The 26,837-nt window shown below is 46.4% G+C and overlaps 1 protein-coding gene across 4 annotated transcripts in view; it reads right to left on the reverse strand.

Annotated features, from left to right (window-relative positions):
* Window positions 1-22,248, reverse strand: part of LOC119384012 (homeodomain-interacting protein kinase 2) — a 64,242-nt gene extending 41,994 nt beyond the window's left edge. For all 4 annotated transcript variants that reach the window (XM_037652300.2, XM_037652301.2, XM_037652299.2 and 1 more), the window contains exons 1-4: window positions 21,807-22,248; window positions 10,347-10,429; window positions 8,122-8,401; window positions 1,149-1,376 (exon numbers count right to left, since the gene is read on the reverse strand). In XM_037652300.2, coding sequence (XP_037508228.1) covers window positions 1,149-1,376; window positions 8,122-8,401; window positions 10,347-10,417 — 579 coding nt within the window. In that variant the 5' untranslated portion in view covers window positions 10,418-10,429; window positions 21,807-22,248. The remainder of the gene's footprint in view (window positions 1-1,148; window positions 1,377-8,121; window positions 8,402-10,346; window positions 10,430-21,806) is intronic.
* Between the last annotated feature and the right edge of the window lie 4,589 nt (window positions 22,249-26,837).

Below are 26,837 nucleotides of genomic sequence, written 5' to 3' on the forward strand. Positions count from 1 at the left end.
CACATGTGCACCATTTTCGAAGTGTCGATTGTTGATGGAAAAGCCACTGCCAATCAAGAGCGGCACTCCCGATGGTGAACAGTGGCTTAGTGGGGATTTGTTCGGGGGCACCGATAGTTGATGGAAGAGCTCCTTTTATGCGCTTTTCTTTTCTTCAACAGCCATGTTTGGCAAGCGGGCGGGAATTGAAATCTGCCCCCAGGCAACCTCAGCAGTTTAACCCAGCCCTCCCTCCTGTCCTCGCAACGGTCTCCATTTTCTCGCCTTTGACTGTCGTCGCGCGCACTTTGGGTGCCAGTGTGCTGGCTCCCACCAGAGCCTCCAACCAAAGCTTTGTTATCGACCGTCTCCCATGCGGAAGCGAGTGTGGGCCGATAAGATTCTCCAGTGCCTGGATCGTTCCACATGCCACTATTGTGCTTGATCATCGTGCTTCATCGCTACGAGTGCTCCGGGCCAAAAAACTTCTGGCACTCATTCACAGCAGCGTTCGAAGGGCTGCCAGTGCCATTCTACATGTTGAATAAACAAACGATGATGAGGCGGGATGTTTTGAACCAAAAAGAAGGACATTTGCACATGCCTTGTTTCAATTTTAAAAAATGTTGTGCAGGTCATGACAAATATGCTCATTGTTCTTTATAATATGCGGTATATATTACTCAAAGTCGATTCGAAACTATTCGACCAAATCACTATTCGCTTCGCACCTAAAATTTGCTATTCACACAAGCCTACAAAAGCCACCTTCTCAGCTGATTGTATTGGTCCTCCTATCACCCCCCCCCCCCCCCCCCCCGCTCACACACACACTCAAACGATGCCTTCTGCACCTCACTTGGTGCTGCACAGGGATCAGCCCAGTTTTGACCAAGCCCACCTTTGACCACCATAAAACTACCAAGGCAAGAATGGTGGGTGGCAAAGCCGCTGCCATCCACTGTGGGGAATACCCTCCCATTATATTATAATCTTATTGTTGGTAGCTGCATAGCATTTAAAGACATGCAAATTTGTACCCTATGGTTCCTGCATACTACCGCATATTGTGTACTTACGCCACCTTCCCAGCAGGTATGTATTAGCGAAGGTTCACTGTATAGTGCCCATTCAAAACAGTACATAAACAAAGAGTTCAGTGGACTCACCTGAGCAAGGCGGTGCAAAATGCTGACCTCGATCTGGCCCTGGCGGGCGTACGAAGGGTGGTTCTTGAGGATCTTGATGGCCACAATCTCGTTGGTGCCCTTCTTCCAGCACTTGACCACCTGGCCAAAGGTGCCCCGGCCCAGAAACTCCAGCACCTCGTACTGGTGCTGGGTCGACAGCAGCACCTCATGCTGTACGAGCTGGTAGTCACCCTCGGAGGTGCTTGCCTGCACAGCCAAGGACGTTTGAGCACCTCCTCCTCCACACAAGGAATGTACGAATAAGCAGCATGCCATGCACTTGCAAGGCTTGCCAACAGTTTGAGACCATGCAGGAAGCCCAGCTTTTGTTGGGCATCTGCTGGCTGCAATTTAACTCAAGCCCTCAATTATATTAGAAAGCAGTAAAAAAATACCTGCATCGCCTTTTAATTCAAACCATTCACAATTTTAGCTAAATGTAATGTAGCTACGCATGTGGAGCATTGTGGAAATGGCAGACGTTTGTTACGTGGTTGGACAAGAACAGTTGAATGCCCGCCAGACAATTTGGTGCACTTTTCAAAGGCTGCAAGGCAAAAACTGGCCCCATGCAACATTCTCCCTTCATTATGTTGAATATGCTAGAAGTTTATCAGCTGCAGATGGGCCAAGAGATTGCGTACACTAATATGCCACACCAACTGGCTTTCTTTACAGCCTAATTAGCACTAACATGCTCAAAAGTTTAGACAGAATGCTGGTTAGATGGCAGTGTTCTCTCCACTGCATTCTAAGGTTGGCACCAACTTTATTGAATAGGCATTCAGTCCTCAATGTGCACACAAGCAAAATGCTACAGAGCTTCGTACAGGACCTTTCTTTCAAATATATACAGTATTTACTCGATTCTACCGCGCCCTCGATTGTAACGCGCACCCGTTTTCCGCGACCAAAAAAGAAAAAAAAAGTCATACATCGATTGTAACGCGCACCCATTTTTCGTGAGAGAAAAGAACAAAAAAAGTCCGTAGGAGTCAAACTTCGCACATTCAGAGGAACAAGTATTTGGGTTTTAAAGAACTAAAGTTTCAAAAAAGTAAAACACGAAGTCAAAAAACGGGCCTTGCCGCTAAAACTGTCACAACCACTACGGCGGCGATACGAGTCGCGTAATGGATCAGTCCTCATCGCTGTCGGACAACTTTTTGTCGCTGTCAACGCTCTTCGATTTCGGGAAACCGGCCCTGCTTTGGTCCGCTGAAACCTTTTCGTGAAGCTTTCCTGAAAAGTCTTCTGCTTCTGTTTGCGCCAGTCTCGCACGCACGTTTCGGGAACTCCGAACGACCGCGATGCGGCCCGATTTCCGTCCGTCTCTGCACATGTAATAACTATTTTTTTAAAAGCGGCATCGTGGTGCACTCGTCAAGTATTTGGAATCGGCACTTCCATGCCGTCGATGCGAACGCAAAACGGGATGACAATCTCCTCAGCACACGAGAAATGGTGCACATAGGAGGTGGCCATTTTGAAATGCTGATGGCAATATGATAACCGAGTCTCTTTTTTTTTCGGTACTCGATTCTAACGCGCATGCGATTTTTGGACTCGTTTTACCGGAAAAAAGGTGCGCGTTAGATTCGAGTAAATACGGTAAATCAGAACACGTATTGAAGCCACAAGAAGCTCAAAATGACAGATGTGACTCAACCAATGTAGGAATGCTCCATAGTAGGCTGATACGCCTAAACGATTAGTCTTAATTTTAAATGCCTCTGACATGGCAAAACTAATCAACGCAGACACTGAACTTTGCAAAGAATATTCTTTTCTAGATCAATATGCAATGACTATGCATATGCACAGCGACTGGCTGCCATTGTACATCTCAAACACTATTAATGTCCGCAAACTTTGAAAGATTAATTGTTACGAGTATGGCCATGTGAATGCTTGAATACAAATCAAATAGTAGCTTGGCAAATATAGCTAATATAATAAATATAATAAACTGAATGTATATTATTCAGTTTCTCAAACAGTCACCAACCAATACTTCAATCATTCAAATGGCTTTAAGGCACTGCTGCTTGAATATTTGAGGAAAACCAACATTTTGACTCTGTTTCCACAATTATTACGTGCGGCTACCGAAACGAGTACAGAGTACCATATTTACATGATTGTGTATGTCGACTCCCCGATATCGCGTGTCAAACAAACAAACAAGAAAATCATACACACATGCACATTCCATAACGGAAATTTCTAAACGTGTTCACTGAACTGACTATTTGTTCTCGCAAGCCATAGTCAAGCTAGCCCTGCTCATGAACTCGGTCCCCAGGCCCAGTTGGCTTTGAAGTGAGCCGTAGGTATTCCCGCTTCTGAAGCAGAGACAAGGGGCTTCCTGCATGGCCTTTTTCATGTCACAGTTAGAGATCAATAGATACCGGTACAGGTTTTGCTTTTGATTGTAAGATGACGACCCCTACCCAACTTCGGATTCTTATGTTAAGGGGAGACGCGGGTCTTGGAACGGTCAAAAATGGTCAAAAAATCGATTTTTCGCAAAGCTTATTTTCGAGGCGTTTGTACTTCTGAGCACCTACTCTCAAATTGCTAACGCTAAATTCGGTCGGGAAACGCGATAAAATCGGCTTTCAAAGCACCCCGGCAGCACTAAAATGTCCCCAAAAGGACGAAATTTGTTCGAACTTCCCGCGCGCGCCATGAGCGTTGCAGCGGGCCGAGCGCCGCCATCTTGGGCTAGATTTGAAGCTGTTTTCTTTGTGCACATTTTGCGCCATCTCAAAATGGCGTCGCTCAAGCAGAACGGCCGCCGTCGCGGGTTTTCTGAAGGTCGTTTCCAGGCCACTGATTGGCTCTCACGCGGCGCGCTTTTCAAGCGCGCCTTTCCGAGTCTCCCATTGGCTGGCGCGACCGACACGTCATTTTTTTTTTTCTTTGTGTTTGGTTCTCCGCCGTGGCTGTCCGTTTGTGTGCGCCTGCTTTTGCGATCGTGCGTGTTTCTCGACGGACCGTGTCTCTACTTTGTGCCGGTAGTTTTTCCACGCGATCGAGATGCCTGGAGACTCTCGTCTGAAACCATCGACGCAACGAGCTTTTGGAAGCCGTAAAAAACGGGCTTGGAACAAGAAGGCGCCGGCTACAAGTGCACCGTCGGCAGCGGAGTTGGAGTCGCGGCCGGACCCTTTGGACCTGCCGGGAACTTCAACTGACGACACCGTGGGACCAAGTTCGACTAGCGAAACACTTCGGGTTGATGCCGCGTACTACTCAACGGCGGAGCAGGCGCAGCGAGTTGAGAGATCGGCGCAAACGAAGACCGTTCTGTCTGGAAAGTCGGCTACCCAGCGCAAGTTCGACCTTGGAGTAAGCGCGGAGTGCCAGACCGGTGACGCCGGGACCGATTTTTTGCTCGTCGATATGAAAGTTTTGAATAACTTTTTTGCACAAGCGAAGTGCGACAAATGCGACGCAAAAAGTCTCAGCGTGAGGAAGGCAACGGACAAGGAGTACGGCCTTGCGGTAAAGCTTATTTTTTCTTGCAGCAGTTGTGATTTCGAGAAGAAGCAATTTTCTTCTCCGAGAGTGAGCGGAACTGCCACCATCACTCCCTTCGAAGTCAACATGAGGGCCATGAAGGGGATACAGATGATAGGCAAAGGTGTTACTGCCCTTTCGGAGTTTTGTGCGTGTATGAACCTTTCGCACCGAGGCTTGCACCACAAGACGTTTCAGGGACACCTAAAAAGTTTAGTGAAAGCCTGCGAAAACACAGCGACTGAAAGTGAAGCTGCTAGTGTGGCAGTAATAAAAGAGCTGTATACAGACTTCCTGAACCCCATAGGGAACATCGATGTTGTGTTCGACGGCTCATGGATGACGCGAGGTCGGAGCTCACACATAGGTGTGGGCTGCATCATTGAGCTCTACACTGGCCTTGTAATTGACCATGTTGTTTACTCAAACTTTTGTCTCGGCTGTGCCCTGGGACCACAGCCGCAAGACGAAGGGTACACCGACTGGCTGGCAACCCACGAGTGCCAACGAAACATCGAATGCAACTCTGGCCGCATGGAAGTAGAGGCTGCGCTGACCATGTTTCAGAGGTCCTGGGCCAAGCATGGTCTGCGCTACACGACTGTGCTCTCTGATGGAGACAGCCGCACTTTTCATGCCTTGTCCGAAGCCGAGGTGTACGGCTTTATCCAAATAGACAAAAAGGACTGCATCAACCATGTCTACAAGCGAATGGGTGCAGCTTTACGGAACCTTGTGGACAAAAAGAAGGCTCAGGGTGAGTCTCTTGGGGGTAGAGGAAAGCTCACACAAGAGAAGATCAAGAAGATCGCGAATTACTACGGATATGCCCTGAGGAGCAATATCAATGACGTGCCAGCTATGAAGAGGGCAGTCGAAGCTACACTGCTGCACATGACATCGACAGATGATGCACCAAAGCACTCAAAGTGCCCCGAGGGTGCTAGCTCTTGGTGCAAGTACAATAGAGCCTTGGCCAATGGGGAGAGTCCACCTTCACACAAGAATGCCCTGCCGGCTTGTGTTGGGGCTGCTCTGGAGCCAGTCTTTGCGAGGCTCAGTGATGAGAGCCTGCTGGCACGGTGCTGTGAAGGGAAGACCCAGAACGCGAGTGAGAGTCTTCATTCGGTCATCTGGACCCAAACTTCAAAGAATGGGAACGCTTCGCTGGAAAGTGTGAAGCGAGCTGCCGCTGAGGCTGTTGCCATCTACAACCAAGGAAGAAGGGCAACCAACGAGTCCATTGCTGCAAGTTTGGGCTATATTGCTGGGGATTGCCTTGTTCGACGAAGCCTAGAAAAAGACTCTCTGCGTTTACGCAAGGCAAATGCAACTCATCTGAAGAGCACCAACACAAAAAAGACTCTTGCAAGGAGACACAAAACGGGTGCAACTGAAGATTACAGTCCTGGACTACTTTGAAGGTATTCTCTCAAGCATAGCAACCTATTACCCAGGGTAACATGCTGCCTAACATCTAGAAGGTTCTTCCTAAAGACTGAAAAGACATGAGCAGCCAGTCGCTTGAGCCTCATACCCCATGGCTTTTCCAGAACCCCCCAGCCGCTTGTCATGGTGGGGTTTTGATCATGCTTTGCACATTGGAAAATTTTTTTAGATATGATTCCTTGGGTGGAACAAGACACTTTCTGTTTTGTTTTGAAGGGAAACAGATGGGGAACATGTGAATAAAATTTATGGTTAAAGGTTCCTTTTAGAAATTTATACAGTGCGTGTCAATCTTCAAACGCGATTTTCTCAGCTTCACATTTTTTGCCAACTTGACCAGCCTTACGGATCTTTTCATTATGTTTTTGTAAGGTAATTTTGATAAATTTTATACCGTTGAATTCGTAAGAAATAGGACTGTGGAGCTATGCTATTTTTTTGTGGCTAAGATGAACATATGAAATTTTGTGAACAATAATGTGAGCTAATTGCATTTCAAGATTACACAATGTCAATACAATTGAAAGTTCTTATATGATGATATATCTCAGTGACAATATAAATAGCATAGCTCCACATGGCAGGTCTTTGGCTACAGCTGCATCTTAAACAGAACCTAAAAATACTGAGGGAAAGTGTCTTAATGACCCGTAAGAAATTACCTAATTAGATTTCACTTATGCTCTCACAATTTGATAACTAATTGAAGTACATGAAAACTAATTATATTTTTGAAAACAGGAGGAAGAAATACATATACACACCCAATTTCATTACAATATCTCCAATAATAAAACTTTTCGTTTCGAGACCAGTGTCTCCCCTTAAAGGGGTCATGAACCACTTTTCCAAGTAATGATCTAATGGCCTCAGTATCGGAGTGTACTGCCTCCCGAATCGATTGCCGCAAAAATTTCTCGAATCCGTCAAGAAGCAGCGGAGTTACGGGGGTTTGGCGCACGCTCCCAGCGCTTTCTCTCTTTTCTCGTGCCGGCGAGCGCACTGGAAGCTAGACAGGGAGGGATGGCATGGGGGAAAGAAGTTACGCCAGCGCGCGTCATGAAATGCGATCGCTCTCCCGCTGTGATTCGCTTGCGCGAGTGCGGCTACCGTGTACTGAGGAGTGCGGCGCCGGCAAGTGGCGGCACCCCGCGGCAAGAAGCGCATCTGATCCGAACGCCGCTCTCGATTTACGTGGGCTATCGGCCAATAAGCATGCTATGTCTCTTGCGACGTACAGCGGACAGACGCCCCGCCCACCGACGAGAGTGAGAACCGGCCTCTGTTTGAAAAGAGGGTGCGTGGGGAAACGGCAACTTCGCGCTCCGCTTGTGGCCATTACGCGGCGCGCACGACTGTAATATTTGGCAGAGCAGTTCATAGCCGTGTCAGCTTTCCGCAGGATGTGTTTTTTCAATCAGCCCAAGGGGTGCTTCATGACCCCTTTAATGTAACAGTGGCAGATCTACAACTTGTGAAAATTGAGGCCTGTGAAAATAAAATTTGTTATTCAATGTTTCATTCGATGCTCGGCATTTTTTTTTAATTCCATTGGGTATTTAATTCAAAAGGTAATACTTTATATTCGCAAACCTCGATATGAGGTTCATGCCATAGTTGTGTCAAGAACCACTCAAATATGATACACTCTAGTGTCATCTTCATTACTATCATCACCATCTATAGTCAACTGGCACATGCTGCGAGCCACACGCTTAACGCCCTGCCAGACTGCTCACACAGCCACTGCTCTGCTTGCTACCTCAGTCAACCCAATAAACGTGAGGATTGCTTCAAGCCACATCGGCTACCTCCATGTCAAATCCGTACAGCCTCCTAGTGCAAAAGTCGTAATTAGCCACAGCTACAGTGACTGTTTTCTCTCACATGCCAGGCTAAACTGGTGCTAACCAACAGGGGTGTTCTGACATGCTCATGGATTCTAAACAGACTGCAGCTATCCTTGTCGGGGATTCACCTTGGATGTGTTGGGAGCCACGGTGGCAGCTTTGTTGTGCTGGCGGCTGGAGCTTCCCCCGCCAGTCCAAGCAGCGTGCGAAGAGGACGATGAGGGTTGGCGTCTGCTGGCTGCTGGGGCCGGCCCAGGAGCATGGTCCGGTGGCGCCCGCCGCTTGAGCCCCGCCCGCTTCAGCTCCCCCCCGCCACCCAGGGCATCCCACTGCTGCTGCTGGCTGGAGCGCGAAGACGACGAGACGTCGCTCACCTGGTTCTGCTCCAAATCCGACAGGCGCTGGGCACTGCAGTGGGCGACCAAACACACGGCCTGTAACATCATCGCCTGCTCCGCGAACCTCAAGTGGGTGGGCCCCATAGGCACAACAACAAATCGAGCAGATCACGTAAGGATTGAAGGAGTGCTACTGAGGCACTGTTGAGCCATCCCAAACTCCCCAACAAAAGAGTGACTACACCGCATCTCTGATGTTACTCAAAACATTTCAAACAACTCCGACACTTATTATCGAAGGAAAGCACAACTATCACAGACAAAGACAACACGGACAAGTGAAAGCTTTCAAGTAACTTCTCGTTGCATATCCATATAAGCGCATCTTTGCACATGTGCAATGAATTGAGACTATGTCACAGGACTGCATTACTTAACAGCTCACTCAACAAACTCTCAACTTCCATCAGAGCAATGGATGTATCACACACGCAAGCACAAGGGAGTGCTCGCATGAGCAATACATCCCTTGTGTCAAAGGAATGATTAGTTCTGTGTGCCTAGAGCTGCTTTAAAGTGTAGAGCTGCAAAGAGCTCTGTGTCAAACATCAATGTCTCCTTAACCAGTGCAGTCAGTGAATCTCAGAAAAAGGGCATTGGTGTCTGCACACTGCAAGTTGTGTGTGTGATTGAAGCACCCGTCAATGTGTTGCTGCATGGTGTGCTGCCACTGTAGTAAATGTGCTTGTCAATAGATAACAGAGGCTGGCCGCAGTCATCAGGGTATGTGTATGTGTGTGGTGCAAAGAATGTGCACGATCTCGTCGAACGGCGGCATGGGAAACACTGTTCTTTTTGGCCTGCATTAGAAGGGGTGCAGCTAAGATATTTAGAGAGGAGCCTCGAGACAAAATGTGACTGAATCATCGCGAGAACCTCAAGTTCCCAAATCCAAAGAACAAGAAAAACGAGAAGGTAAACACAGGTTATAATTCTGCTGAGCAGTCTAGCCTAGCATCTGAATCTAGAATCTAGCCTACAAGCAGTCAAGAGATTAATGTCATCCGATATGGAGCAGTCAGAAGTCGAGTAGTGCTCACCACTTGACTTCTGCAACCATGTTCGCAGAACAAACGTTTGCAATCATGTCTGTGGTTCTTCCTCTCTAGTCCGCTCAACCTGCTCAAGTCATCGGATCAGGAAAGCTCAGCCATCGACTTTGCAGTGCTGCTGCTGCCAAGTCATCCGCATGCCATCTTTTGTTTTCTTTCAAACTTTGTTTTAGTCGGCCACTGTTAAGTGTATTCTTAAGTGAGATTTGATCTGCACCCTGCCCCAATTATGTCATTTCTCATTATCACTGATCCATGTTAGGTGCATGTGTACTAGCTTTCTCTTCTTGGTTGCCATTTTTATATTATTTCATGTGTGAGCATCAGTCAAAAAATATCTTGTTTTATTTTCTACGTCCACTTCAGCATGGAATGACTGAAGCTGGTCATATTCCATCAGCGCCATTGCACCAATGACTAATGGGTTCCTGCTGGTGTGGCCTTGGGAACTAAGGAGAATTATTTCTCTCGCATTAGCAAAACTACCCTTTCATAATGACAAAATAAGTTACTGACAACACAGTTCTCAAAGCATAAGTTATCAGTTATTTCTTGAGTAAACCTGCACATTACTGGCCACGTTGTCACTACTCAGTGGAGAGAGATTGTGCCCTGCCTTCCCATCCAATGCAGTGCAACCTTTCAGTTGACAGTCGGTGTTTGTGCTGTGGGGCTCTGTTCTCTCGTGTTTGCTCTTCCATGCCATACTTCCCTCTACGACGAATCCTGACCAAGTGTCGTTCCAAATTTTATGGTAGTGCCCCAGACACAGGTGGTAGCGTTAATGTACGTTAACGCAGGAGCCAACGGTCTCTTTTCCCAATGCTATAAAATCTCTAGAAATTGTGTGGATGGCCGAGCAAGAGCCATGCAGGAAAATGTTGAGTGACCGTCCGGACTCACCAGCTAGTGTCCTCCAGCCGCCTCTTCTTGAAGCTGTGGTCCGGATAGACTTCCGAGGGACGGTCCAGCATCCCACTCGAGCCCTGCACCAGAAGAGTCGCAGTTTCGGGAATATTACAAACATGTTCTCTGGGCTTTAAGTGCACAGTTCACTTGGACGCCACAAAACTTGCAAACCTCGTAACATGAAAAATGCATTTGCCCTATTATAAACACAGATTAGGAATCTGAGTACTGCAGTGAATACAATTAATGCAGCTCTAGCAATCGCTCATATTATGACAATCGTTCATGTTGGTCGGTGTGCGGTTACAGATTTCATGGTAGTGGTACTTGGGGGTATGTAGAGGCAAGAAAATGAAGAAAAAACTGTAATGACGCAAAGAAGACGGGGACGAAGCGAAGACACAAACAGACAGACAGTCTTCGCTTCGTCCCAGTCTTCTTTGCGTCATTACAGTTTTTTCCTCAGGTTATGAACCAACCAGCTCAGCAACAAGCCCTGTTGTCAAGAAAATGAGTTTTTTTTTTCATTTAGCACCTGTGGCACTGTAAAAGTGTGTCCAAGGGATAAGGTGCAAATATAACGTGAACCAGCCCACTGACCTCCCAACATTTACGATCAAATCAAAATTTGTCATTTTTCTTTTCTTTCTTTGAGAGCATGCACAGCAAACAAAACTGATCATATAAGTCACGCGTAAACCCCAACCAACTAACTTCAAACACGGAATCACACTTTTGAATTATTTTTGTGCTTCTGGCATATAAAAAGCTACATTTCAGCTGCAAGCACAAGCTGTGTGCTGTGGCCACCAGTTACAAAAACATTGTTACTTTGCTTGTTCGGTGGCATCAGAGTCACATTTGTGTTGCAACATAGCGTGCACGGGAATCAAATTACATGACGCACATTTAAACCTTTCTTTCATAAGTGGCCCATAATGTTCAGATGGGAATGAGGGCCAATGGGAGAAGTTCCTAAAACAAAATTAAACGGAACTCTGGGTTTTACCTGCTGAAACCACAATGTGATTGCAAAGTTAGCCATAGCGTGGCACTCTGGATAAATTTTAATCACCTGGCACTCCTTATAAATGTAAGTACATGGGTACTTTTGCATTCTGCCTGCAAACCAAATGCAGCCACAAAGGCCTAGAACTGAACCTGCACCACTCTGCTTAGAAAACCATGAAGTCACCATGGCGTATCACCATGGCAGTATCGGAGTTGCTTAGGTTGTTATAGCGCTACCTTTTATGCACAAAAAGAACAAGCTTGGTCTTTGGAAATGCGCATTAGCACGGCTAGCTCACACAGCCACGACGGAAGCTCCATTACAAAGTCACGACTCCTCCCCATTTGCAGCTGCCTGTCAGGCTGGCAGACACGCGCACAGATCAATACAACACAAAATATTCCTCCATTGTGCCACTGTACAAGTAGCACTCAACCTAAAAGTTCAACGTGAGATGGACGTTTGGCAGCTTCAGAGAGACCTTTGTTTCACTGCTTGAGATTGATCACACAAAGTGTTTGCATAAACACCACCTTCCTTTCCCGAACTTAAAATGCATAACAATACAGCTGCAGTAGTAGCTGTCAAAGGGAAAAATTAATATGGCCATTACAATTCAAAGCTTTCAAGCAGCATGTGTACTAATTCCGTCTAGCAAGCATTTCACTGACAAGAGCTGTATTCTATGTAAGCCGAAATAATCTAGAATAGGCCATCAAAGAAACCTAGAAGCTTTACAAAACTAGCTTTGAAAGTGTTACCAAGTGGTTTTCTCCCATGAATTCGCTTTTGTCAGTATTACGTACAGTAATGTAATAATAATTCCTCATATCTTTACATGCAGAACTGAAACATCATCAGGCATGTTGAAGAGGGGTATTCCAGTTTAATTTTTGATCATCTGGGGTCGCTCATAGCCCACATAAGTCTGACTACATTTGTGTTTTCAAATTTCCCCGCTTCCACCGTCCCTGTAAATAAATGTTTTTCAGTCAGTCAGTCCTAGAGTTTAGAACTTGGCTTCTAAGCTAACACGCCCAGCACATGCATACGGCAACAGAATAGCACACACGTATGCATAAGTATCGACAAGTACTCTCATACTATCACCTTTGAGGGCATACCCTCGAAAGTCATGATAAACAGTTTCGTGAAATAACTTGCCAGAGATTGCAAAAAAAAAAAAAAAGAACTTGGAGGACGCTTGAGCCTCGCCTTCAAGAGCAGAACGCAATAGCGTAATCGGGTCCCGTGCGAATCGTCTTCTCAACTGCTAGCCCGGCTTCAGTTGTCGGTGCATGCCTCAACCATACTATAAAGTTTTGAACTATCCTAGAATACCTACTGCAATTACAGTTGTTAAGTGCCCACTATGCCATAATTCTTTCTCTTGCGAATCAGCAAAAGGCCCACTACGCGTCCGTAAGGCAACGCACGAACCTACACAGCTGCTCACTTTGTTGATAGTTTTGCAGCTGATGACGACTAAATATGTCCAAGCGCTTTGTAATGGGTGGACCTTTATATGCCCACTCGTTGCGCAATTTACATGTTTTCAAGCCTGGCACAATTCTACACTTCTGCCATGCAATATTACATGCCTTAAAGGGACTCCTTCCACTACATGACATTCATAGCAATAGTGTGGCTCTGTGGTAGAACACCTGCTTGCCACGCAAACGGCCTGGGTTTGATTCTCACTCACCAAAGTATTTTATTATTTATTTTGTTTCAGTCTTGCTCGATTTTTCGGTCACGGACAGCATGACAATTTTTTGCTCACAACCAACGAAGTCGACACCGGAATTACTGCGAAACGAGCTCTTTAACGCTATCACGTTAAAATAATGAGTTAACATGCACCATCTTTCATTCACATAGCCTAGTGTTCCATTACACTATGAAAAATATACTCCCATTTAGTGATAAATGTTTTCTTGCAAGGCATGCAGGGGCGGCGTCAGCGGGCGGCGCATGGGGGCAGCTGCCCCGATAACATTTCTGCCTGCGCCCCTCCCCCCTTCAGCAAACGTATCCAATTAATAATTGTTGGGGTTTAACGTCCCAGAAACACGATATGATTATGAGAGACGCCGTAGTGGAGGGCTCTGGAAATTTTGAGCATCTGTTATTCTTTAACGTGCACCTAAATCTAAGTACACGGGCCTCAAGCATTTTAGCCTCCATCGAAAATGTGGCCGCCCGCCGTGGCCGGGATTCGATCCCGCAGCCTGCGTTTCAGCAGTTGAGCACCATAACCATTAGACCACCGTGGCAGGGTAGCGAACACATTCAATGCACAGCGCTTAAGTTCCCAGCTTCCCTGAAGGAACACAAACGTTGGGGTTTAACGTCCCAGAAACACGATATGATTATGAGAGACGCCGTAGTGGAGGGCTCTGGAAATTTTGAGCATCTGTTATTCTTTAACGTGCACCTATATCTAAGTACACGGGCCTCAAGAATTTTAGCCTTACACACAAGCTGAAGAGCGAGCTATGAGAGATCTTATGATGGACAGCTATGGATTAAAAATCAAATCAGACGAAAAATTTTACAAGCACACTGCCCCTTCCAGACTTACTTGGCGGTGTGGTGTTACATGGCGAAACACAGTGTCATTGGAGATTAATAACAACAATGAGCTACGAAATCGGAGCTTAATAAGATTATCAGCAACTATGATGAATGGGTAGTTCCATAAAGAAAAAGCTTACTTCAGCAGAAATTGTCAAACAGAAACACTGTAACACATTTTATCTTCAGCCAATACAAGCAGGAAAAATATAAAAAATCATGGCAGTAAAAACTGTGCAACCTTGTGTCTGATAACTTGACTGGCATTTCAAGCTTGTTTTGGCCTTACTGATGTGACAAAAGAGTGAACCAGCATGTAAATTTCAAAAATCGTAGAAACAAGTAGTGGTCTTCGAGTTTGCACAGACTCAACAGAGAGTATCTTTCTTTTTCCATTTGAATTTGAATGCCATCGTTACATTAAGGGTGGTGGGAGTAAAAGCTGCCCTAAATCCGCTTCCCTAGCTCCCACTGTCTACAAAAGAGCTGCAAAAGCAGTGGCATCTAAATAAGAAATTGAAAGCATGACATACATATTAAATGTGAGATATGCTGATCATTACAATAACGATTTGCTTTTGAATCACTGTGGTTGGGGCTAAACACTACAAATAAGGAGAGTCCACTGACTCACATGAGCACTAGCTCACATGTGTGTTTCACAGAGTGTCGCTAAGCCTTTCAATCTGACAGCCTGCAGATGGAAGTGACGGTGAAACATGCTCACTAAACTGGGGTTCCATTTTAAGCAAATGAAGCTTTTGGTTGTCTAGCATGCACCCAAACCGTGACACAAAAGCGTTTTTTTCTTTATATGTTCCAGCCTCAAAAAGCAGCTGTCACAATTGGCAATCATGCTCGTGACCTTGCACTCAGTAGCAAACACACCCATAACTCGAACTCCCTTGAAATCAGTGCCTTTGGACGCATCACCATAACAATATCATTGGGCGTACGTGCCAGCAGCGTTAACAATGAAGCGGCGCAGGTGTCTTGGTCTTGTGATAAGACAACAAAGATTTTGGTTTTCAGGATGATTCCTAAAGCGTTTGTGTTACCTGGCGTTATCTGTCCTACGTCATTACAACATCTATACAAAGAGTGAGAATGACCTTCTGCATAAAATCTCAAAACTGATGGAGTGGATCTCATAAGCTCACACAAATTAAGCTGATAAGAGAGGTGCCTTCTGCTAGCAGAAAGCACCAGGTTATCAATATGAACAACCATCCGTCTAACACGATGGTGGAGCATGCACAAAGGTGAAACCATGCCACTGACAACTGGAACAATGCAATGCTGATCACCAGTGAGGTAAAAGCAATGAAGAAATCCTTACTTGAATTGTTCACAAATACAGCAGACAGAATAGACCAATGGCACCTTGTATTCATACCTCATTTCTATATCACGTGCTGCGTGTCTGAAAAGATGTCCTTTCACCTACAGTGTTTTGAACAAGAAATCTACAAGTGCTTCGAAACACGGAAAATCAAAATAAAGACTTGCCTTGAAACAACACAAAATTAGGCACTAACAAGGAAAGCGAGATCTCGCACTGGATGCAGCAGCTCTGTGTAAAGCACTTACCACCAAAGCCGACATCTAGCTACCCACTGCACGAGTTTGACAGGCACGTTTTGTTTAATACTGTAGACTGCGACGAGAGGAGAGAACGCAGACATTTCAATGTTCAACAACAGATGAAGGTTGCTCGCACATTTCCTGTGTCAGCAGGAAAGTGCTCGTTGTTAGTGGGTCGTGTTAAGCATCAACAAGGCTGCCTGTAAAGTTAGAGAGAAATGAAAGCATTTGATTTCGTCCAACATGACTACTCCCTGCCAGAACGATGCATGACGTTACTGGTGAACGATTAGACATGCAATCATCACGAGTCATCAACTTTAAGAGACAAGAAGACAGAAACATCGATTATAAAGCAAACAGTACGTATTCTAGTGTATAAGAAGAGAGGACAGGCTACGCAATGCATGGGCAGATGGCTGGTCCTCTATCAGAGGGGTGTTTGGAGCGTGCTTGGAAAGGGATTTGCAGCAGATGTAAAATAGGACGATGACATAGCAAGCCATTCCCATAGAACGTAATCTAAAAGAAGGGCAATCACCACTGCAATTGCACAGAAAACATAGCGGAGCCGATTATCAAGTCCTTGACCAGAAACATCTCGAGTAAGCAAAGAAAACTGCTTCAGTGCCTTTTGCACAATCAGATAAATGCAGACTGAGCTACGACCACTGATAGGCATCTACAGAATTCATTGAAGGCAGCTGTCTTCTTTCAGATAGTGTATATATACTGAGCAGCCTAGCTTTGAAATTTTTTTACATTTGATAGGTAATCAGATGGTGGCAAAAACAGATCTTCCTTCATATCAAGACTGTGACAAACTAAATGCGGAAAAGGAAAGACAAACAAGGCGCTGCTTGTCTTGCTTCTTTCATGGTAAGGTTATTTGTGCACAACTCAAGGAACGAGGAGAAGGGATGGACAGACAGAAGAGTCATTCCTCAGCCACATTCCTTAAAGGGAAGTTGAAGCACTCAAATAAAAAAAAAGAATGACCTTGAAGTGGGTAATCACAGTTTGATCCCGGCTGAATTCAAAAACTGATGTGAATGTTCTCAGAAATGAATGGTAATAGCATTTTTTGGCAAAAAAACAGCAGCTGTGGCTGCAGGGCTTCTTGACATGCTGAGTGAGTGCGGTGACGTCATCTTCGGTGTGCTGCTTCTTCTGCAACAGCAGCACTGTCAAAGCATGGCCTCCATGACTAACTCCGGACACGGCACCCAGCCGGGGTCAGCCCCGAGGGCTGTGGCTGAAGACACGCGAGACGCTTGTTCACATTGCGCTCGGCTGTTTGTCATTATGGCAGATATCGTAATCTAGATGCAGAACTTTCAGTGTCGCTATACTTACTTGAGCCTCGGACTCCAAGTATCACGTTATCATGTCACGTTAAATATCAAGTCCAAGTATCATGTTAAATTATGCGCCAAAATCTCCGCATGTGAAGACACGGATTTCAAAATTTCCGGAGACTTCATGTGTTAAGTCTCTAGCGGCCTCAGAGGACGATGTACTTAATTTTTACTAGATGGGAACTTCATAGCCCTAGCAGAAGTAGTTAAAATCTATGATGTCATGGCAACTGGTGAGGGAAGTTGAAGGTGGCGTCGCCACCCGCATTTTCTTTTCGTGCGTTTTCTCACTTACCAAGTGTCTTCTCGTGCTAAGCGTGGTGATTTTAGCATTGTGAAAGAGTAAGTTACTAATACGAGAAAAGCCAGTTCTCTCTTTAGTGTCCCCTTAAAGTGGTGCGCAATAAACTTCGCATGAACTGTTACCAACTACAGCCCAGAGCAGCACCCTTCCAACCTTTCTTCGTGTTAAGTTTGTCTCGTGCTGTTTGCCATAACGGATTAGCGATTATCCACACAAACCACTCCTCTGAAAGAAATGTGTCAGCGCTATTGCCTGCTAGAACTGGCACATGAACCAGAATGTTCAAAACCAGTGTGATTCGTCTGCGAAATGCTTTTTAAAGTTGTGAGCATACAGGAACAACTTGAATTGGGTGATCCGCTATTCCCGCTTCAAGAAGTGTGGGAAGTAGCCCCACAGAGCCCCTAGCTGCAAAGCGTTACGAAATGCACAAGCGTACAGGCAAAATAAAACCGCAACTGAAGAACAGATGAAAGAGTACAATTTCGACACAAGATATTGTGAGCTGTGCTCCATTCATCAATTGAGCAACGCTAAGTTGAGCAATGCACGCCTCAACGAACATGCCGACAGCACGAGAACTAACGCAAGACCTGAGGAGCCAAGAACTAGCACGGCAACCTCACAAGATTCGGCTGAAATGCAGTTTTTTTCTAGCCTGCTTGTGTGTTCTGGAATCATTTGTAGGCCGTAAACAACACTTACCGAGTTCATTTTCAGCACGAAAGATACTAAGACAAATTGCCACATCAAATGGCCAGTGGTGAATAACCTGTTCCGATTCAATTAATAATATACTGCACAAGGAGAGCTACAAGGAATGGCCGTCAGTCAGTCTTCCAGCAAAAAAATTAAACAAGTCTGCTAGCAAAACGAGACTCTCGTTATCTACACTGCGGCTCTTACAGGTGACGTCAACACGTTCCTCAGCAGAATCTGTTCCGTCAACAGTCAGTGTCATCTGAAATTTCCGTCGCCCACCAAAGAATTCAGAAGGTCAACATGTGTGACACAGCTGAAGCAAGGCATGTAAATCAAAAATGAACCTTTGACTTTATTTTTGCGGAGTGCCTAGGTAAGGATTAAAGAGATTTTAATGAAAATTTAATGTGCCAATTACTTTAAATTGATTAAGTTCTCTGGTATCATGTTCAGAAAGAACATTTATGACTACGAGGCACCATGAAGTGGCAAGGGCGTTCTTACACTACACCCCAACCGTGCGAAAAAGCCATGCCAGAGATTTCCTGTGAAACTAACATGCACTTTTCCCTGAACATGTAGCACTTATGGATGCTCGATGTGTTTACTGAAAATGGAAAGAATCCGGCCATCCCATCGCAACATGCTTCAAGATCAACCATACTGACAAGCCTTCTGAAGGCAGCAATGGTGGATGGACAAAGAGCATGCATTACTGTGCTCAGCACACGACAATAGAGCAACTGAGGTGTGACAGATCAGGCCTTTATTTAACGAGTGGAATGCGAAGATTCCAACAGACGACACCTTTCTTATCTTTTAAATGAGGCACCGTAGGGGACACCGAACTTAGCAAGGCACTGAGCAACCACATGAGTGTGGCAAGCTACACCTCCTTCAAAAACCCACTCGTTGAAAGAAAGGCCAGCAATGAAATGGGTGGCCACACTGTGCGCATTTCCAGGCACAAAAAGTTCGCGTCCGCGCGACCATCAAGTCAGCCACTAGGTAACCCCTACTGATGCACAACGCGGTACAGAAACCGCGATCAGATGGTTAAATGACCAATGAGCCTGCAACATAATGTGCATTTCGGCTACTGTAAAGCGACCCTTGCGCAGTACGGGACGCCTAAAAAACGCTCGTTTTTCGCCGCATGTAAGGCAGTTCGTACGACAACGCAGTGCAAGCCGCGAAGGCGCATATCTTAAGCCGGGCGACAACTGCTCGTAGAAGCTTCCACGCAACGCGAATGCAAGACTTGCACGAGACGTCAGAGAGCTAGAAGTCGCGATCGGTGCGGCTAGCTGCTAAAGGCATATTAAGTCAAATTAAAAAAAAAAGTTTACCTATTGTACTAGACGTGGCCATGCCACTGAGGTCGGCAGTCGCGGCAGAACGACCGGCTTCCGAGGGCCGCGATCCGGGACCAACCGGCCCCTCGCTTCCGATCCCGTGTTCGACGTTGTCCGCGGTCTCAAACGACCCAACTCTCTCTAAGCGTCGTCTGCCTGCTTGGCGCCCAGGGGCCGAGCTAAGCTAAGCGTGGCGACGCGTTTCGGCAGCAAAAGCTCGCTCGCGCTACCCGCGTGTGGTTCCGAAAAAAGCACCACGCTACAGCGACACCCCAAGTGGCACACTTTAGCGCTAAACACTTATTTTTCGTCGTCTTTCGCTCGCCGCTTCGTTCACTGCCGCCTACGTTGGTGGTGACACAAGCCCGGTAACCTCGCGTCTTTCCGCCTGCCTTCTGACGCAACGCAGCTGAGGGGCTGATTCCTTTTTTTTTTTTTTTGTCGCAACGCCAAGGAACTCGGAAAGGCGTCATTTCGGAAGCGGGAACAAGATTGGTCGCGCTGTCCCTGCTGCGGTCGTCATCGCCAGCTAGACGTCGTTGCCCCAAACTCGACGTGAGCGCTTCCGCGCAGCGCACACACGACCAGCGACACGCAACGCAATATTCGCACAGAAAACAAAACAAAAAAAGTTCACGCTTGGTAGTAAGCTTTCCCACATGACCGCAGGCCCTTATCGCGCGCAGGCTACGCCGCAGGATTATCGAGTATTTTGATGCGGGTGGCAGAGCAGAAAGAACGAACGCATACTTTAGGAGAGGTGACTGACCACGGCGTTAAGTCGAACGCTGGAATGCGGCGTTCGGTCGGGGCGAAACAGTTTCGCAGTTCAGAAGGGAGTCGTCAGGTCTGCTGCGACAGCGAAACTAACATTCGGTTGCGAGAACTGAGGTTCGTCGTAACTGAAGTGAGCGTGTCCGTAAGGCTGGGCGTTAACGCCGACGTTACGAATGGCTTTCGTTTTCCTTCGTTCAAATGCAGAACTAATGAAACAGTAACTACGCAGTAAAGACGCCCATGAAAGAAAAGAAAAATGTGCACGGGTTGAGCAGACCTTGCGCCGGGGGGGCTATCAAGGCGGCGACCAAAGCACACAGGAGGCGCGCACGCAACAGAGCTAAAGTAAAAAAAAAAAAAAAACAGAGCGCGTGACGGTAAGGCCCCACAGGAAGTGACGGCTAGGAAGGCACCACACGTGCGCACACGAAACAACAACAAAAAACGAAACTAGAGAATCGCTAGAGCGATCAAACTGATCGAACCGCTCTCGACGGAGAACAACACACTTCCCTACGCTGTCTCGATGGTTAGGCACAGAACACTTATACTCTGTGGCGGGACTTGAGATGCAGGGAAACTTGCAAAACAACTGCGATTTCGTGAAAGTATACCGCACGTAAAGCCCCTTGGTACACGCACAGGCAGACGGAAATGACGCAGTACGAGCCGAACGTAACATTCACCATACAATCGCAATAAACGCATCAGCAAGCTTGTTTTTCTTTTCTTCGCCCGGCGCACGCACACAGACAAGAGTGACGTCCGTTCTTGAGATTATCATGTCGTCCAGCTTTTTCTGCAATAAGTGACCGCGGGTGCGATTTCCCGCAAACAAGAGGGAGGTCACTTTGTGTGGTCCTTTGCGGGGAGGCGGCAAGGTATCCTCGCAGCTTCATTAGGGCGATTACACAGCCATCGCAAGAAAACGAGACACAAAAACCGTCGCGCAGTACATCGCGCTCATCAAAAGACCAAACGCCGACGTATTGCGTCACAATTCACGGAAAAGAAAGAGCGGTCGATCGACAGCGCCGTTAAATTGATTAGCCCCACATTTGTCATCGCTGGAGAACCCATTTATTCGGTGGAAAAATGAACGACACCAGGATGTACGCGGCACTCTACACCGAAAAAAGGCCCGGCGGACTGGTGCCAACGCCGCGCAGTTGGCCAAATAAAAGAGACGTCTTCCGAACGGTTATCGAGGCTCGGTTGGCCAAAAAAAGTCAACCGACGGCACGACATCCAATATGTCGCTATTCGACATACGCCGTAACAAAAAGGCGCTGCGAGCAAAGGCAAATGTGAAGGAATCACCGATCATGGTCCGAAGTGCTAGGAAAACTGATCGCTACGCGATGACTCGGCGCACGCATGCACACGACAACGGAAAGGCCCAGCGGGGACGGATCCCTCAATCTGTCAAGGCCTCGTACGCGGAATGTCCTTTAGCGGGGCCGCAATTTAACGGCGCCGTCGAAACACGAGGGCCTTCGGCTGGAAATGGAGCTTAGTTGTGGGCCGTGACGATGGCAAAACGCGATGGCCCAGCTGACGGCTGATGGCGTCGTAAACGATCACGAACGCTTAGTACAGGACGACACGCAAAGCCACTTTACTCGTCCCAATCAACGACACGCGACGCATAGCTGCGTCAACAGCGTTCCTGAAACGAGCAGCGCGGAATAAAGAGAAAAAGCGAGCTCGCGGAAGAGCGACAATACAAAGGACGGCGCACTCGGGCAAACCGATTGCGCTGTAGGGCGGCGATCGGGAGCTTACCTCAGTTTGTCGACGCTACGCTCATCCAACAGTTTTCGGCCGACAGTCATTCCGACGTGCGGGAGAGATCGCGCATAGCTGTTGTCTTCACTACGTCTACGCAGTCATCGTCGTCGATGGTCACACACACACAACACAGACGGCAGCCGGAACTCGTCGGGGCGTGCAAGCGAGGGGGTTCTAAAACAGCGGATTCAGACGGGGACCAACAACGACGACACACTACCGAGGCACGGCTGGACGTCAGGCTACTACCTTCGACGTGCTTGTTTCATCATCCCGGGAGGGCTGCTGCTATCGCGACGTAGCGCAGACCTCCGTGGGGTCGCCGCGCAGACTCTGGCTGCTGCTGCTGCCGTTACTTAGCACTCGGAGCTCAACGCAACATGTCCTCCGCTTCGCCCCGTTTCCTTCTCAGGCCCTCGGGCCGCGCAGGGGACGGAGACCGGCTGGGGATGTCGGAAACGAGAGCCTGACGCAGTCTCGGATTGGCTCCGTTTGACCTCAAAAGCTAAAAAAAAAACAATTCTGGCAGCGCTCGACTAGGCTATTGTTGACTTCCGACAAAGTGAAAACAAAACCACATCGTGGAAGCTGTTACGTCGATAAGAGCACTTTTTTGACGCGAAAGCATGACCTTTGAGATTGGCTGTGTAAAGTTCTGCGCACATTAAAAAACTATGAAGTTGGAGCTCTCGCACATCTTTACCGACAATGTTTTAACACCACAGGCCGCCGCTATGGTTTGTCGTGGCGCCCGAATTATTCTAGCAGCCAGCCCACCCTACCCGAATCTCACAAATCGCTTCGTCGGCGGTACAGTTTTCGGTGTGTCCTGTTGCATTTTCACGCACGGACAATGGTGGAGCAGCTGTTTGTATCTTGTCAGGTATCCGCACAAACAAAGACATTGAAGACAAAACAAGACGCTGACCACGATAAAACCAAAGAGGAAGACGTTTCGGCTCCCGTTTCGGCTCCGTTTCGACTCCCGGAGACGTTTCGGCTCCCGGAGATTTTTGTGAACAAGGCTCCTACAGTGTTCTAGATAAAGGCTCCCTTACGGGAGCCTTGTTCACAAAAATAAGGGAGCCTTATTCACAAAAATCTTTGCATGCTGCCGCCGTAGCAAAGACAGGGGGGGCAGGGGGGGCGACCGCCCCCCCTAATCACCTAAGAGGGGGGGGCGCAAAATCTGCCCCGTACATTGACTTAGTAGGGTGGGGGGGGGGGGGCGCTGCGATGAACCTTTGCCCCCCCCCCCCCCCCCCCCAATGGGAAACCCTGTGCACGCCTATGGCAAAGACACTACCTCACTACCTTAAACAAATACACTACCTCACGTTAAATAATCAAAACTGCGAATCAATTTGGTTGGAATATTTCTATATCCCAACTTTCTCAACATTGATATAAGAGCAATTTCATATCTTATTGCCTTTTCACCGATTCCCTTCTTCCTCAGGTTGAGATAGTTATGTTTCTCGCCAACAAATATTGGGAAGGTTATCTTCAGAAAAAAAAATTATTTTCACAACAATGCGAGCCCTCGCGGGTGACGTGCAAGGGCAGACAGAGAGGAAATTTTCTTATGCTATGTTATAATATGAATACTATGGACGATACATTAATTAATGGAATCCTCCCTGAACTCGATCTGTGAGTTCTTCATCTTGTTTTCATTGTTTTAGTTAGGAATTCTAATTAACACCCCTGCTTGCTCTGTTCTTGGCGGCTCCAGCACTGTAATCGATCATGCATAGTTAATCTTTTGTTGTCCTTTTCTCGTAGGCGTCTTTACAAAATGACATTACTGGCCACTTCCTCGTCATTGCTTGCACTACATATATCTGCCCACTATTCTTATTCCAGCTCTTACACCAAACCTGGTTACTATACAACAATTAAATCATCCTTAGAAGCAGTTTGGTTTGCTGTTCCTGACACCAATTATCCGCAGGTACGCGTCTCAAGATTTCTTATAAAGTTTCTGTCACATTATCACTCCTGGCCGCATCCGTTCATTTCTCATCTCTTCATTTCTCTTCAGCGCGCATATCTGTCGCGTACTGGAACACGTTTCTTAATATTGCAGACATGAAAACACTTAAAATTCACGAATTCAAGAAACATCTATAAGGATAGACGTCAGAAGGATTTTGTCTTGTGGGGTGCAAACTCGTGTTGCATCGCAGTATGAGAGGGGAGGCGCTGGTGTGGCTTGGAGGTGGGGGGGGGGGGGCAATAAGTGCCTCTTTTGCACCCCCCCTGCCGACACCATTGCCTAAAAGAATTTTTTTTGTACAATACTAATGTGTAGCCCATGTTCATCACTATGTACTTCCAGTGTCATATCATTTATTCTAGCCTGAACATTATATTGTTGTTTAACAATTATCCTTGTAATGGAAATGTCCTTTCCAGATATGCCATATGATTTATACTGTTATTTTATGTGTAATGCATATGTATTAAACTTCACTCTGCAACGCCTCTGTATCTTTATTATTCGCACATTTTATATATTATAGCATTCATGCTAAAAACCAGCTATTGTTCTTTGTACTCGACATATATAAACTGCTGCAACATATTTTTTATAAATTCGGTGTTTAATTTTGCATTATATAAGAATTGTTGCTATGTGCACATGTTTTTAGTAATGTCATTTCCAATGAATATGCGTTGCCTTAATTGTTGCTCATAATCCTGTTTCTCCGTCCTTTCATTTTTTCGACGTCCTGTTCATTTACCGTTAATAAGGATGTTCATGTGCACTGCTTCCTCTGGTAGGAGGTGGGGGGGCAGGATGCTAGTGAGGCTGTTTATTATGTCAACTTATTATTATTATTATTATTATTATTATTATTATTATTATTATTATTATTATTATTATTATTATTATTATATTCTCAATAGTCCGAAATCTTAGATGAAATGATATCTGAAGACGAAAACACGCGAACACCATAAGTGTATTTTGGATATCCGGAAGGTTTGAACGCACAAATACTCGAATACAAAACAAACCTTAAAGTTTGTTGTAATAGACGCAATCATACTTTTTACGAGGTTGATTGATGATTCACAATTTGAAAATGCCCTTTGAACGTTAAAACTGCCCTTTTAAAATCAGAATTTATTGGATAAATCCGAATTGTCAATAATTTTATCGGCGAGCGTCTACCGGATTTTTTTTTGATTTATCCGAAAACAAGCACGACATCGACATCATCATCACAATAATTTTGGGTCATGTTTTGGAATGTTTTGGTACAGTGTACTAGAAGGGGGCAGTGGAACGAACGAAGCGGCCGCGCCGCATCTCCGGTGATGCTCCGACGGGCGATCGTAGCGGCGGCGCTGTAGTCACTTTGTACTGAAGCTATGGAGAGCGTCTGCATTTGGCGCGCGCGCGTCGCAGCGTACGAAAGCGTGTAATTGCGCGTTTTGAGTGCGTTTAATGCGTTACTGAGCTTTAATCGGTGTCTCAACGCCTGCTACGCCCCATGGTGCACGAGTGGATATGCAGGCGTGCCGAAATTGCGCCGAGATATTCTCTGTTTTTGGAGCTTACCGGCCCCCAAAGAAGGCGACAATCGGATTTTGCGCACATGCACCTAGCTGCTCACTGATTGCTGTGCGGTTTGCAAGCAACACTTCGAGCCGCGTTACACTATAAGTGACTACGAACACTGACTACGAAGAAATAACAAACCAGCGACGAAAGCATGCAATTCTTCTGCAGGCAGTCTCTACGATATCCAGAGCATTGATGAGCTTCAATGCGCTCGACTGTTTCATGAGTAACCTGAGTACAAATAACTCTATCACAACATTTATATTGGTGACGGATGAGTTCTGCCAGTTTTGCTCTGTTTCTATACCGAAAGGCTGTTTCAACAGCGAGCTTCCGCGGTTACTATGCACCGGTTATGCGACCTCTGAGGGCTTAAAATACCAGGAAGCCGAGCCAAAGGCGCGCGTTCACATACGAGGCACAAACTTCATGCATCAGGGCTTATCTCAAGCATCTTAAAATGTGCAGATGTAAATATAGCCCGTCGGTTATTCTGCCTAAATTCACTACAGCCAGTTCTCCTTTCACTGGACAGCTTATATATATTGCACTTTTCCTGACCTATCGATGCCATTGCAAAAACTTCTTTTTGACAATGTTTTGCATTATAATTTCATTGCTTTATTGTAAAGCGTCAAAAGTGAAGCCAGGAGGGGCGGTGGTGCTCTACGCTTCGCGATATTATGTTTATATATATATATATGTGCATATATATTTACACGCACAAATACAGACAGTAAAGTCTCACCTTCCCATCCGGCGCCAATAACAATATCCATGTAACCCCTGAGGACGACCGTTATTTGTACCGATCAAGTTACCTTTGACTTCCAATACCTTTGAGCCCTCGTAATGTCGAAAAAGTCACATTTACACAGCGCATTTGTAAAGATACGCACCGTACACACAGCTTCGCCAACGCGCGGTAAATGTTCGGCGTACTTTCGGCAGAATATCAGCACACAGCTTACTGAGCGCAGTTAAATTCCAATGAAGCAGCTCAGTTACTCTGAATAAACTAGACGCCGAAGCACCACCAGAAGAAAGCATTAAAACAGAAGAAATCAGAATAAGGCACGCCCTTTCTAGCTGTTTCCTCTGTCTTTTTCCTCTGGCGGTCGTTCGGCGTCTAATGTACTAACTAGCCCAGCAATGAGTTCGGCTTAATTACACTAAGATAGTGAATCTTCACGGTCGGTATCAGCCCGTTTTCATTTTTATATTTTGCGTACCTTCCAGCAGTCGCTTCGGCTCCAAGAACTAATTTGCAGTATCTCTCAAAGGCATATATGAAGCAAGCATCCATTAAAAGGTTTGAAGTTTCGTCCATCAAGGCTTACGACGACAAGTCCTACGCTTAATAATGATAGACACGCAACCAAAGCCGCATCAGTAATAGTGGCGATTAGCCGGGTGCCGCCGACACGCCCAGCAGTTCTGCGCGCGGCGCC

Source organism: Rhipicephalus sanguineus, chromosome 2 (assembly GCF_013339695.2).
Source record: "Rhipicephalus sanguineus isolate Rsan-2018 chromosome 2, BIME_Rsan_1.4, whole genome shotgun sequence".
NCBI lineage: Eukaryota > Metazoa > Arthropoda > Arachnida > Ixodida > Ixodidae > Rhipicephalus > Rhipicephalus sanguineus.